This window comes from Vipera ursinii, assembly GCF_947247035.1.
Source record: "Vipera ursinii genome assembly, chromosome: 3".
Taxonomy (NCBI): domain Eukaryota; kingdom Metazoa; phylum Chordata; class Lepidosauria; order Squamata; family Viperidae; genus Vipera; species Vipera ursinii.
Window position 1 is genome coordinate 106,764,024 of NC_139516.1, and position 15,463 is coordinate 106,779,486.

At 45.4% G+C, this 15,463-nt stretch overlaps 2 protein-coding genes across 2 annotated transcripts in view; one reads left to right on the top strand and one right to left on the bottom strand.

Moving 5' to 3' along the window:
- The window catches only part of LAMC2 (laminin subunit gamma 2), a 74,088-nt gene extending 73,809 nt beyond the window's left edge, over window positions 1-279 (bottom strand). Inside the window, exon 1 of the mRNA XM_083359069.1 lies at window positions 47-279. Within this exon, the coding sequence (XP_083215195.1) occupies window positions 47-128 (82 nt within the window). The 5' untranslated portion in view covers window positions 129-279. The remainder of the gene's footprint in view (window positions 1-46) is intronic.
- The window catches only part of NCF2 (neutrophil cytosolic factor 2), a 518,710-nt gene that overhangs the window by 323,871 nt on the left and 179,376 nt on the right, over window positions 1-15,463 (top strand). The gene's annotated exons all lie outside the window — the stretch shown is intronic.

The window sequence follows — 15,463 nt, forward strand, 5'->3', positions numbered from 1 at the left end:
CCAAAACTAGAGCAGGATGCTTTTAATTCAAGTTTTTGAGTCTCACCTTCTCTTCTTTGGGTGCCAAGAGTTGCAGGGAAAAGTGAAGCTGAAAGGCAACTCAGAGTTATCAGCCAAGGTAGAGACATTTTGGTCAACCCAGGACTAGCTTTGTCTGCAGAGGTGATTCAGATCCAACTTTCTTCCCAGCGGAGGTGTTGAATGGAGGGGTCTCTGTCTGGTGGCTTTTCAGCTGCAGTGTATTCCACTGTGCCTCCTTGTTTTCTTTCAGGGAATTTTTATTGCCTCTCCTGCCTGAATCATTCTGAACAGGAAGAAAGAAGCTTGCCTCTACTCTGACTCACCTTGAGAATTAAAAAAAAAAGGGGGGGAGTGAGCAGCCCATATGCAGTGCAAAGGAGGTACGATACTTAACTATTTCTTCTTAGTTGTTCACAGGGGCGGTTCTCTACAGAGTACAGCAGCAACCGCCCCTGGCCACAAGCCAGGAGGGAGTGGGATGGCAAGCAAGAAGGACGGGAAGTAAGATTTTAGCCTGGATCTTTCCCACTTCTGCCACTGACTTAAAGCAGAGGAGCTGCTTATAATGGCTATGTGAAGGTCAACTTCACTCCCCAAAGAAGAGGAACACATCATTTTTCTACATTTTGTTTTCCAAATGTTGGAATGAACTGGGCATGTTCTCACTCACCCTCAGTCAATTAGAGTAATTTTGAAGAATTTCAGCCTGATGATTATAGGGAACGCTGCAGCAGTCTTCATGTTTGCCAGCTTTTGAAGTTACAATGCAAAGGAAGATTAGATTGCCTGATTCCATCCAGATTAAAGTACTTGGACATATTTGGAAGCATAGGGGATACTGTGTATACATTTAGGGAGATAAATAACATGACTGAATTGAGCTAGATTCTTGATAACTTAATCAACATGTGTCTGTGGCTCTCTTGGCAAACAAACATTTAGAATTGGTTTGCCATAACTTCCTTCAGGCATTATTTTTCAACTTCTCAGCCTAGCCTGTAGGCTCAGGATTTCCAGATGGTTTCCAATCCAAGTGCTAATCAGGTCTAATCTTGCTTAGCTTTTCAAGATCAGCTAAGGAAGTGCTTCTAAAACTTGGAAGCTTGAACATGTGTGGACTTCAACTCCCAGAATTTCCCAGCCAGCCCATTTTCCACACTAAAATGTATGAAGTTTAAGAATAATCCAGTAACTTTATTTCAGCTTTCAGAGTTCCACTGATTCTCAAGAGCAATTATTTGGATTTGCCACTTTATTGTCCTATTTAATAAAGGAAAAAATAGTAGATAAGCTATTCTTAATTATTTTTAACAAAAATAGATGTCTTATCCTTTTAATGACATATAATTTGGATGAAATTTTGATTTAATTCTTGTCTTTTTTTAGTTCTTGTCTTGCTTGGCTGTATCCATCTGTTGAAGCACAATGCCACTCAGTGCTGAAAGCTAATCCTTTATCTGAAGAAGTTATCTACTCTGTTTTAGCTGTACCTTTTCTACAATACCTTCTTAAAATATATAGCACTAGGACACATCTCTGGCTGTACCAGTGATAATACTGTAAATATGTTCCTCCCCGCATTTCTATTTTGATGAAATGCACAAATCCTTACTTGAGGATTACTTACTTGGGGAAATCCTACATAGCTGCATCATAACTGTATCTAGCCCTTTACATCAAAAGCCAACTTGACAGTGACATCACACAAGGCCTCCCACAGCTCCTTGATTAGTGCTGCTGATTTCTAACTCTAATTTTATGTAATTAATGCTTAGATGTTTTCCTTAATCTTTTGAGTTGTCTGACAGCTTCCTTAGCCTTAAGCTGCTGATGGTGGTTCAGACAGGGTGATGTTTTGTGGTTGCTCACTGCTGGGAGAATCAGGAAAGGCACTGCTATAGGACAGTGTGTAAGATCATCCTCTTTTGATTTTGGCTGACAGATTGGCAAGCAAGACTTGGCAGCAGAAAGCTGAGGCAGCAGTGATGGAGAGTATCAAAGAGCTTCAAAGTGTCTCCACAGGAACTGAAAAGTGAAAATGTTATTAACAATCCCAGGGACAAAGAAAAAGTTGGGAGAGGACAATGATTTTAAATCCATGAAAAAGTCTGATCAAGAAAATAAGGAAGCATGACTTCCGGTAGCGCTGCCGCGCCGAATGGCGGCGTTCTGAAGCCGCCTGATCCTGGGAAGCGTCAAAGCGCCCAGAGGCAGCGAAAATCAGCTGTCCCGCGGCACTGGAGCTTCTCCCTCGGGAGAAGAGGGAGAGGCGAGCCGGACTGGGTAGAGGTAGAGCTCCCCTGCGATTCTCCCAAGTAGTTTGGGGGATAACAGGGTGAGCCCCCTCGGAGCCCAGGCTTTCTCCGCTCTCAGGACGTCTTCGCTCCAAAAGGAGTGGAACAAGACGCGACAACTGCACCTGCTGCTTAGAGGGGATTGTGAGTATTTTGTTCCTTTGGAAATCAGGCAGAGCAAAGCAGGAAGATCTGAATTTTCAAATTGGATTTTAACTTTAACTCAGTTTCATTATCTTCTTCAAGTTTCAAGTTTGAAATGGAGTAAAAATGGCGCTGGAATGTTTCTCTCCTGTGTGAAGTGAATGTGTTTGAAAATTGTTATATTTCACTACAAAGCAAGAGATACAATTTGCAACTGACTTTATCCAGTATTGGATTTTGCTTATTTGAAAGCCTGTTCCCTTTTCTTCTTATTGAAGGTTAAGAACTTTGGGAGAATTGTTATTTTTTCTTCCCCCCTTTTTTTCCTGAACTTTGATTCTGCTGGGTGAAAGAGGAAATTGAAACCTAAGAGATGGCTGCGAGACATGGGGGAGGGCCTCCGCTTTCTAAGAATGTTATTTCCTCACCTATACCACAAGCTGTAGGGCAGACTTCGATGAAACCTACAGTACAACCACCCTCTCCCCCACCTCCTGCATTTACACTGACAGACATTCAGCAAGTTGTGATGCAGTCAACACAAGTTTTGCAGCAAGAAATAAAGAAAACAAGGGAAGAATTTGTTAATCAAAACAACCAGATCAGGGAAGATATAGTGCTTGCACTCCAGGGTTTGGCTGCACATATAGAACGCCTGGATGTTCATGTGGACTCAGTTATGGAGTATGTGGAGAATTTGGAAAATAAAATTATTGATGCTGAACAGAAGATTGATAGAGCAGAGGCCAAGATTGACAGAACAGAAGACGAGGTTACTATATCAGAATACAAGAACATGGAGTTTGCTTTGCGTATCAGAGGCCTCAAAGAGAATCCTAAAGAAGATTTGGAATGGGAAATAGCACGAGCAGTGGCTCCTGTTTTGAAATGTGAACCTGAAAAACTACTTAAGGAAATGGATAAGACATTTAGGGTTAACTCCTGGATTGCTAGGCAAAAAAGTCTACCTAGAGACGTAGTGATTTATTTTTCCAGGAGATCAACCAGAAATTCTATTATCCAGGCTTTTTATTGGGAAAAATTTCAGACTGCAGGCCAAGATATTATGATATTAAAGGAGATACCTTCAAAAATTCTTAGAAAGAGGAAAGACTTTGCCTTTTTGTCTGATGAGCTTAAGAAGCGACAAATCCAGTTCAGATGGGAAATACCTATTGGAATTGTGGTAAATTATGCAGGGACCAGATACAGATTGGATACAATCTTAAAAGCAAAAGATTTCTACACTAAGGTCCTGAAAGCAGGTTTACCACCATCTCCCCGAATTAAAAGAACAGAAGCAAGACAAGTGAAGGGGCAATGTCATTGCCTCTTGAGGAGATGCAGAAGGCGGAGGCCATGGAGCAGAGTTTGGCATTAAAGGAAGATCCAAAAGAACAGAGGATGACAAGAGCTGCATATAAGCGTATGGAAAAAAAGCAAAAACAAAAGCCTGTAACTGGTCCAGTTACGCAAGATGCGGCCGTTTCAGAGCCTGTGGGAGGAGCACGTCCTAAGAGAGCAACAGCTGATCTTCAGGCCATGTTCCAAAGGCTCATGGTCACCAGAGATGGTGAAGTTCCTGACATGGAATGTTAATGGAATGTTAATGGAATGTTAATTGTTGGGGGCAATAAGCTGACTTTGTAATAATGCCGCTTGGGGGGGGGGGGCGAAAGCCCTAATAAGCAGGCATATACATAGAATGAAGGCTATTGCTAAGCACGTTGATTTGTGCTTTAGATTGTAAGCCGCCCTGAGTCATTGGAGAAGGGCGGGATATAAATGGGATTAAAATAAAAAATAAAAATAAAAAATAAATTCACCACAGAAAAGAAAGAAAGTATTTTTCTATCTGAAACAACATAAAAATGACATTGTTTGCTTACAAGAGACACATATTGCATTAAAAGATCAAAAATATTTGATTAATTCCCGATTGGGAACACATTTTGCATCTTTTTCTTCAGACAAGAAGGCTGGAGTGGTTATTTACTTAAGAAAAGACTTTTCGGCAAGATTGATTGAATTGGATAAACAAGGGAGATATGTTAGTATTGAATTAACACTACAAGGAAAGAAAGTTCTTCTTATTGGATTATATGCTCCAAATCAACAACAGCAAAAAAAATTTAAATTTTTACATCAGAGACTAATTGAACTGGATTACAAATCTGTTGTTATGATGGGGGACTGGAATGGGGTTTTGGTGCCATCTGAAGACAAGAAGGGATCTTCTAAAAACTTTTTTAATTCAAAATTGCCTAAAGCTTTTTTTGATTTGAAGGAAGATCTGGAATTAAGAGATGTATGGCGGGAAAGGAATTTGAGAGATAGAGATTTTACTTTTTTTTCGGATAGACATAAATCTTTCTCCAGGATTGACTTTATTTTGATTACTACTGATCTTTCTTCTTCGGTTAAGAACGTTAAGATTTTTCCTAGGACAATGTCTGACCATAGTCCTGTTTGGTTGGAGTTCTTTGCTGAAGATGCTAGTAGGAGATCCTGGAGGCTGAATGAGAATTTATTTACAAATGACTTGTTCTTGCAGAAATGTAGAGAACATATGAAATAATTTTTTGTCACAAATATGCATAAAGGTACCTCAATGGAAATGGTTTGGGATGCTAGTAAAGCCTATATGAGAGGGGTTTTGATTTATATGAATAATGCTTATAGGCGTAAGCAAATGCAAAAACGTTTAGATATTGAGGAAGAGTTTAAAACTAAGGAGAAAAAGTTCATTTTGAATCCATTGGATAATAATTTAAAGATCTCAATACATTTATTGAAAGAACAATTTAATATGCTATTGGCTGATCAAGTAGCCACTAATTTGCGCTATGCCAAACACAATACTTTTTGTAACGCCAATAAGCCTGGTAGATGGTTGGCTTATCAATTAAGGAAAAAACAGAAATCACGTACTATAGATAAAATAGAATATAAAGGAAAAGAAGTCTAAAAGAAAAAAAAAGAAAATAAGGAAGCAAGAGGAGAGTCCTGTAGGTCTCAGAATTAGAAATCAGAAAATAATTCCAATCTGGATGAAATGTACATGATACATCTATGAAATAATTTCATAAGACTAGCGCCCTCCCAGAAAAATAAATAGTCTACCTTCTACCCCAAAACTCTTATCAGAGTGATGATTTGAAAATCAAATGATCTGAACTTGAGACTCTCACTGTTATTGTTCTTCTGGACTTTTCTTTCCATTCTTCCTCCTGAAGCAGATTGTTCTTGAAATCAGTTCTGGTCAGGCAGAGTCACTTTCTTCTCCCATCCAGCCACATTTCCAAATTTCTTTGGATGTATCTCACACCTTCTGTACTTTACAATCTCAAAGCACCCTCCCCTCCACATGCAATATGTACACATACATCATGCACAAAATAGCAGGATACCTACAAGTTTGGTGTTCCAGTATAAAGACAATTAGAGAGGGTATCTGATCTTGCTAGTATAATGGGTTGGAATAAAATCAGAGATAAAATCTTTTATCTCTGTTTACTATATATTTAAGTTCACATATGTCCTTCCTTATATATTTGTATCCTTAAGAATGGAATTTTTGCCATAGTAGCAATCTGTGGCTGTGAATGACTAACTGTTCACAGAGTTCATGCCCTTAAAGGAGGCAGGATTTAAGGATATATGCTGCCATACCTTATCTCTCCCTGGTGTGAATGAAGGCCAGCTTCTTAGAATAACAATTAGGGCTCAATTTATACTGTATATCAGGGGTGTCAAACTGGCAGCCTGCTGGCCAGATGCCTCATGCCACACCCGCCCCAGCACTGCAAAGGCAAAAAAGGTCATGATACATCACATGACATGATCAGGTTTGGCTCCTGTGCTGTATATCAACATTGCTACTGCATGTTGCTTTTACATCACAAACATTAGCCATTGAACATTAGCCATTGCTCTTGCTTCCTTATCAATTGTAAAGCAATTCATTCTGCAATTCATTCTTCATTTGGGATCTTCTATCACTGTGTGCACCTACTCAGTCTTTGATGAATTTACTACATACGTAGATCTTATACTTTGGCTCTTGCTTTTGACTTTTCTGGCTGCAAGAGACCAATGGCGCAAGACTAGCTGTAACCTACTAATTTTGGACTTATAAAACATTTAGACTTTCTCCAAGTTGTTGGCTTTCTTGATAGGTACACTGAGTGCTTCTGTACTGGAGAAACATTCCTTGTGTTTCTAACCACAATTGGCCAAATAAAACATTCTATTCTGTTTTATGTGATTCATAACTATATTAGCATCCAAAGCCAAAATAGCCATGGAGGAATTGTGCCCAGTGACTTATTGAGGAAGGAGCTTTTCCACAATAGACTGGCAAAGCCAATTGGCGTTGTCCTGGAGGAACCCTAAATAGCCTGCACAAGAAGTTTTCTATTGGGAGAAAAAAGAAAGTGTTGTTCTCAATTTGGACCACAGAAAAATCTGACCACCTGCTTAAACATTGCTAATAAAATTAACTTGAATTACTAAAGTAGATTTTTTAAAAAGCAAATGAAGTGTGGGGGGGTGTTCCAGTTTGCTTTCATAATCACTGCAAATTTGGAATTAAGTAATGGAAATTATTCTGAAGAAGTGCCACAGATGGAAGTGTGATCTTGTGTATATGGTAATAAATGTGAACATCTACCTGTTTATTTACGTACAACCTAAATGCCACTTAAATCATAATAAGTTCTTCCTCCCTTTTTTCATCAGGTTCCAGTTTGCCCCTATCAAGCATGAACTTCAGTTGTCTTGGCGGTTGATTTGAGTATGAGGGTTAATGTTTCAATTAATTTGGGGGACAATCCGTTGATTCTCTTTTTTAAAAAAGCATTTGTTTTTGAAAATAAGTAGGCCAAGAAACTTCAGTTTCTGGTTGCTCCAGTCAACTGTGTGTAACATGTATGTGGAGGAAAAGGTAGTCTGAAATGTGGGAACAGAGTGTGTTTATTAAACAGACAACCACTGAGATCAAATAGTCTTTTTTGGAACCAATTGTCACTTTTATTTGTATTATACAGGTAGTCTTTGATGGACAACAATTCATTTAGTGACCATTTAAATGGCACTGAAAAAAGTGACATGACTATTTTTCATACTTATTACCATTGCAGCATCCCCATGGTTACATGGTCCAAATGCAGACGCTTGGCAACTGACTCATATTTATGATGGTTGCATTATCCCAGGATCATGTGATCATTTTTGTGACTTTCTGACAAGCAAGGTCAATGGGAAAGCCAGATTCATTTAATAACCATGTTACTAACTTAACAACTCCATTGATTCACTTAACAACTATGGCAAGAAAGTTCATAAAATGGGACAAAACTCACTTAACAAATAGCTCACTTAGCAACAGAAATGTTGGGCTCAATTGTGGTCATAAATCAAGGACTACCTGTACTTCCTTGATTTATCCTGGCTGCCTTTCTCCCCAAAAGACAGCTAAGGCAGATTAAAATTTCATATAAATGTATTTAGTCTTGGGTAAGAACTTCAGATGTATCTTGAAGAATATTTAAATGACCAAATAACTTCAAAACTATTGGGAAGAGAAATTCCAGCAATAGTTGGTCAGTTAGTTAAAACATGCAGTACTTTCTGCTAATGGGCTTTGTGGGCAAAAGATTGTCTTTGGCTTCAGCATTCAGAACTTACCTATATATTCACTACACATTCACAAATTCTTCAGTTTAATTTGGTTTACAGCTTATTGCTTGGCCGACTCTTAGGAGTATCCATTTCCTAAAGGAGTGATAAGAGACAAAAAGTATATATACTGTGATTAGCAAGAGTTTGTTTTTCAAAGTCTGCAGACTGATTGAGAAAGATAATGTCTTTAAGTGCAGAGGAAACATTCTGAAATCCTTCTCTGTGTTTTTTTATTTGATCTATAGGTCTTTCATTTTGTATTAGGATGCCCAGACTCCCCATATGGAGTTCAATTTCCCTGTGTAAAGCTTCTACAGTATAAGACTGGTTGCTTATCCAAGTGGCAGTCTGGTATCATATACCTTGTATTTCAGTGATTTGGCTAGATGAAACTGTAGGAAGCCAGCAAACACGCCCCCCCCCCAGAGAATAAAATATTTTGGGGAATATAAAAAAACGCAAGGTTGAATATTTCCCCTGAAGGAGAAATGTTAACAAAGGCAGAGAGCAGCCCCAGCCTCAAGCAAAAACAAGAAGAGATCAGTCTTTAGGAGATTTTGTGTACATTCAGAAAGATTGGGCTACTCTATTCATAAGCAAAAAGCAAACAGACTCCAGATAAGCAACAATCATCCTGCTTATTTGTCTGGTGTTAATTCCTGCTTATCTGGGTGTTGCCTACTGAAGAGGGAGTGTTCTAGGTCTTTTGGTTTCCTTCTTAGCTTTTTTATTGTCTCTTTTGAATGTGTGTAAATGTGATTTATTTCTATATGTTTTTTGTCTCTACATAATAAAAGACGTGAATCCCAGGCTCTGTCTAAATTCAATATTATAATGGCAGCTAAGACCCCCTTAGTCAAGCCATACTTGAACTGAGGCAGGCTGCACATATTCCCTCCCCCCCCATTAAAAAAAACACAAATGTTTAACCAAATGAAAATATTGCTGCTTATGTTTAAGAAGATTGATGGATGTCCACAACAATATTAAACACTGAATTATTCTCACTATGGCACACTGAAACTATTTGCAAGCATTGCTAAAATATAGCAATGGCTTTATCTAGGCATCAATGACTACCTCTTCACTCATATAAATTAGCCTCAGGGACTCCTTTCTTAAGCTTAGATTGGAGTCAAATTCCATTGCTGCGGGGCTGTGGCGGATAAAAGAGAAGACACGCCCTGCTGCTCAGTTCCAGTGATCAAGCAATATGAAACATCCTTGGCGAGACTGGGGCTGAGGTGTCAAGCAAGGCAGGAAAGTAGAGTCTCATTTGGCCTTGCCCTGTCTACATCCTCTCTGGAGAAGCACGCTCCCCAGTGAGGGTCAAAAGTCCTTGGGTAAACTGTATACAGTAATTCTTTTTCTTTCTAATGCTTTTCCTGCAAATGCAGAGTCCACTTTCTTCAGATCAACCAAGTGTTGATCCATTGGTTGTGATAGAAATTGACTGACTGTCTTGTCACCTGCGCTTAGTGTTGTGGGCTGAGAGAGTGACTGGCCCAAAGTCACTCTGCCATTTTTCACATCTAAGGCAGGATTAGAATTCACAGTCTCCTGATTTCCAGACTGGTGCCTTAACCTCTATAACATACCTGTCAAACCTGCGACATCACGTGATATCATACAACATATCAGAACTTTTTTCCCATTGCTGGCAATGGGGTGGGTGTGGTTTTGTCGTGACACATCTGGCCCGTGGGCCAGCAATTTGACACCCCTGCTCTAGAACAATCTGGTTCTCATGTCTGTATGATCTATATAATACTAAAACTCTCATGTCTGATTTGTTATCTTCAATTGGGTGAAATTGGAAGAGAAGGGACAACAACTATTGAATGAAGGTAACTCAAGTGGACTAACTTAACACAGTGCCGAGACCCATGACTCCAATGGAAATGAAATTTGAGGAATTTGTTGCCTCTTCAGTGCCACTGCACTGCTGCTGTTCAGCAACATTGCCCCCTTAGCATGGTCAGCTGCACTCACATGATCCTCATTTTTGATGTTCCTTGATGCTTCCGATAAGTCTATGGGGAAACTGCAAGAAACTGATATGATTGCTGATGCTTCTTGCTGTCTTCCCACTAGCAAAGTCCTTGCTTGTGGGAAGCTTGCAGGGAGAACATCAGTGGAAAATGCAGCAGAGAAGGTCACAAGTTGCTTGGGTAAGTCTCTCCCCACCACCACAGTGTCCTCCACTCCCTTTGCAGTCATACTGCACTAGACATTTACTCATTCCTTTGGTCTTTCCTGTTGTGTAGTGCGTTCTGGAGAGCAGGAAAGACGCCAGGATGATGAGTACAGCATAACAGCTCTTTATTAGGTGGAAGTGACTGTGTTGGGGAATAGGGGCTACCTGCACTCTACACAGCCAACCAATCAGATTGAACCTCTGTTTCCCGCCGAAACTGCTGTTCTGAACCAGCCCTCTTCCGGCCTTGTAGTAAGGCAAACCCCTATTCTAACAGAAGAGACTGGAGAGCGTCTAAGGCTGAAAAGCGTCTGCCAAGATTTATTAGTCAATTAACAGAACAAGAAACAAAAACACAGGAACTTGAATCCTCAAGCGGAAGGGTTGCTTTCAGCAACCAGCCCCTCCCCAAACACTCCTTTTATTTAGAGTTCAGGGCGTGGTCTCCCTGTGCCTCCTCCCGAGGAGTCCCACAGCCTTTCTTTGTTTGTTCCTGCTCGACTGCCTCCTGCGTCGGGCGTCCTTGAACAGGGCCAGCTGTGGGTCATCATCCTCCGCACTATCGGGCTCACGCAGCTGAGAAGAGGTCCCCGGCTGAGGGCTCTGCAAAGCCTCCAAGCCATCATCAGCCGGTTCGTCTTCCACACCCTCCTCCTCCCCCTCATCTGAGTCATCCGATACATCGGAGCCGGCTGTCGGACCCACAGGCTGGCCCTGAGTCACAACACTATCCCGCACCGCAGGGCCCTTCCCCCGGGGCTGCCGATCCGGATGCGGTCGGGATGGGAATTGCTCGTGAAAAGCAGTCACCAACGCAGGGGCATGAACGGCGGTCGCGTCTTCCCATGTGAAGTCCTCCGGCCCGTACCCTTTCCACTCGATTAGGTACTGGAAGCGACCTTTCAGCCAGCGGGAATCCCGGATGCTGGCGACCTCGTACTCGGGGGTGCTGCCGCCATCACAAGGTCCTGATGGGGGAGGTTCCGCTTGGCGAAGTGGACAAGCCGGTTGTTCGGGGACCAACAAGGACCGATGGAAGACGGGGTGCACGCGCAGGGAACGTGGCAGAGTTAAACGATAGGCGACCGGGTTGATGACGGCCTCGACTGGGAACGGTCCAAGGTAACGGTGGTCCAGCTTTCTCACCGGCCGAGTGGATGGTAGGTTCCGGGTGGACAGCCAGACCCGATCCCCCACCGATAGTGGAGGCGTATCCCTTCTCGACCGATCGGCGAACCTCTTGTAGTCGGCCTTGGCCTTCTCCAGCTGCCGTCGCACCAACCGATGGATCGCCTGTAGCTCCGCCATGAATTCGTTCGCTGCCGGCTCCGGTGAGTCCACGGGAGAAAGGGGGAAAAACCGGGTGTGATAACCCACGTTGGCCAAGAACGGTGTCATCTGCGTGGAGGTGTGCTGTGAGTTGTTAAAGGCAAACTCGGCTATGGCCAAATAGTCCACCCAATTGTCCTGCTGCAGGTTAACGTAGCAGCGCAGATACTGCTCTAAGATGCCGATGACCTTCTCGGTACCCCCGTCGGTCTGAGGATGATGCACGGACGAGAGGCAAACCTTGATGTCCAACGCCCGCATCAACTCCTGCCAAAAGCGGGCTGTAAATTGGGCCCCCCTATCGGAGACGACTCTATCTGGAAGGCCATGCAGCCGGAACACCTGTTGGATGAACATGCGACTAGTGGCGCGAGCTGACGGTAAGCCACGACAGGGGATGAAGTGCGCCATCTTGGTCAACATGTCCACCACCACAAACACTGTCGTGAAGCCGGAGGATGGGGGTAGATCCGTCAAAAAGTCCATGGACACAGCCCCCCAGGGTGTCTTGGGTGTTGGCAAAGGCTGCAGTAAACCAGGCGGGGCCCCTGTCGCTGACTTGGCCTGCCTGCATGGGATGCAGGAGGTGACATAAGACTGGACGTCGTGTCGGACTCGGGACCATCAGAAGGTACGGGAGACCAGGTTCAGAGTCTTGAACAGGCCAAAATGCCCCGCAGCCAGGTTATCATGACACTGGCTGAGGACGAGTCCCCTGAGTGGCCCTCCCGGAACATAGAGCCGGTCACGATAATACAGGAGTCCATCCGTGACCGACCAAGGCGAATCTGGCCCCACCTCTTCCTTCCGCTGAGCCACCCACGCCTCCTGCTGCTGCGCCTCCCGGATCCGAGCCCGTATATCCACCGGCTCCCGCACCGCAGCAAAAGACTCGACGGGGATCACTGTCCTGGGCGGAAGCTTGTCTTCCGCTCGGGTGTACTTGGGCTTCCTGGACAGAGCATCCGCTCTCTGGTTGTGCCCGCTTGGTATGTACCGCACCCGGAAGTCAAACCTCGCAAAGAAGAGGGACCACCGGATCTGGCGTTGGTTCAAATTCCGAGTGGTCTGCAGGCTTTCCAGATTCTTGTGGTCCGTCCGGACCTCGATTTGATGCCGCGCCCCCTCCAGATGATGCCTCCAAGCCTCGAACGCCGCCTTGATGGCCAGCAGCTCCTTCTCCCAGATGGTATAGTTGCGCTCCGAGGGATTCAATTTCCGGGAGTGATACGCGCAAGGGAAAAGGGTACCACTGGGCGTCGTTGCCTGGAGTAACACGGCCCCAATGGCAATGTCGGAGGCGTCCGCCTCCACGACAAACGGCCGTTGCGGGTCAGGATGCTTCAAGATGGGCTCCTTCATGAAGGCGTCCTTCAAAGCCTGGAACGCCTGTTGTTCGGGGGCGTTCCACTGGAACCGAGTCTTCTTCTGCAGGAGCCGGGTGAGGGGGGCTGTCAAGGCAGCAAAGCCAGGGATGAATGTTCGATAGTAGTTGGCGAATCCAAGAAGTCGCTGAACATCCTTCACGCGACGCAGGGGTTGCCAACTCTGCAATGACTCAACTTTACTCGGTTCCATGGCGATGCCCTCAGGAGAAATGCGGTGACCCAAGAAATCGATGGTCACCTGGTAGAACTGGCATTTCTCCAACTTGGCAAACAGCCGATGTTTCCGGAGGCACTGCAGGACCTGACGGAGATGCTGATGATGCACTTCACGCGACGGGGAGTAAATCAGGATGTCGTCCAGGTAAATCACGACAAACTGGTCCAACAGATCTCGAAAGATGTCGTTCATAAAATGCTGAAACACAGCGGGGGCGTTGGTCAGGCCAAACGGCATCACCGTGTACTCGAAATGTCCATAGCGAGTACCAAACGCCGTCTTCCACTCATCACCCGGCCGAACCCTGACGAGGTTGTAAGCTCCACGCAGGTCCAGTTTCGTGAAAATCTTAGCCTCCCGGAGTCGGTCCAATAGCTCGGGGATGAGGGGCAGCGGGTAGCGGTTACGCACCGTGATGGCGTTGAGTTTCCGGTAGTCACAGCAAAGCCGTAACTCGCCCGACTACTTTTTGACGAAGAGCACGGGCGCAGACACTGGCGAGGACGAGGGCCGGATGAAACCACGAGCCAAATTCTTTGTCAGGAAGTCCCGCAATGCAGCCAACTCGGGCTCCGACATGGAGTACAAACGCCCCACTGGGAGAGGCGCATCAGGGACTAGATCAATGGAGCAGTCGTAGGGCCTGTGCGGGGGTAATTGGTCCGCCTCTGACTCGCTGAACACGTCAGCAAAGTCGGACAGTTCGGGAGGCAAGGAAACCCCTGGGGAACCCTCCACCTGGCCGGCACAGATATGGTGGGTGTGGTCCACGCACTGCAAACTTGGGAAGGTGACCAAGTTTTGAGACCAATAGATCTGTGGATCATGCGCCCGGAGCCACGCCAGACCCAAGACCACGGGGAAGTGCAGATCCGAAGTGATGTAGAACTGGATGGCCTCCACATGAGAACTGATGGCCATACACACGGGTTGCGTGGTGGCCGTAATAGGCCCGGACAGGAGCACTCGACCATCGATGGTCTCCACAAGCATGGGCGGATCCACCGGACACTGGGGAACAGCCCATTTGGCCACGAAGGCCGAGTCCATAAAGTTAGTGGTAGCCCCAGAGTCAATTAAGGCATGGACCGGAATCCCCTCTGGCTTGCCAGGAAGGATCAGACGTGCCTCCAAAATCAAATGCCGTGGAGGTTCACAGGCACCGTCAGAACGGCGTCGCTCGGCGTGGTCGTAGTGGGTCGCCCGATCTATCACACTGTCTAGATCGGGCTCGGGCCGTTTCCCGACAGCAAAGTAGAAGACTTTCTCGGGGCAGGCTTGGTCACTGATGCCCGCTGACGCTTCTTCGGGCAAGAAGCAGCCAAATGTCCAGGGTCCCCACAGTAAAAACACAACCCCCCCGATCGTCGTCTGTCCATTTCCGTCACCGAGAGACGGGACCTGGCGGCACCCAGCTCCATTGGCTCCTCCCTCTGGACTGGGGGCTCACGCACAACAGGAGCGGCAGGGGTCTGTGGGGTGGCACGGCGACTCTTTCGCTGCTGCAGCCGGGCATCGATCCGCAGACAAAGATGGATCAGCCCATTCAGGTCTGAGGGAATGTCCACGCGGGCCAGCTCATCCAACACCTCCTCCGACAAGCCATCCTGGAAGGCATCCACGAGCGCAGCCTCATTCCAGGCGGAATCCTGGCTAAGCAGCCGGAAATCACTGATATAGGCCTGTAGGGGGCGCTGACCCTGCCTCAAAGCTTTCAGGCGTCGGGTGGCGGTCTGCGCCTTAATTGGGTCCTCGTACATGAGGCGCATATGGTCACAAAACCCCCCAAAGTTATCCAACAAAGGGCTAGGCTGTGCCAGCAAAGGCGTGCCCCAACGAGCTGCATCCCCCGACAGAAGACTCAACACGAACCCCACCTTATCCCGGTCAGTGGGGAAATCAGCTGCTCTCACGCTGATAAAAAGCTGGCATTGTCCCAGGAAGGCAGGAAACAGTTCTGGATTGCCAGCAAATTTATCCGGCATAGCTATCTGACATTTCCTCCTGGGTGGGGGTGCAGCATGTACCTGAGCTTGCAGTTGAGCCACCTGAGCTGCCAGCAAAGTGAGTTGCTGGGTGAGCTGAGCATTCTCGGCACGAAGCTGCTCCATCGTAGTAATAAGGGGTGGGAGGCTGAAAGCAAACTGTTCTGAACCAGCCCTCTTCCGGCCTTGTAGTAAGGCAAACCCCT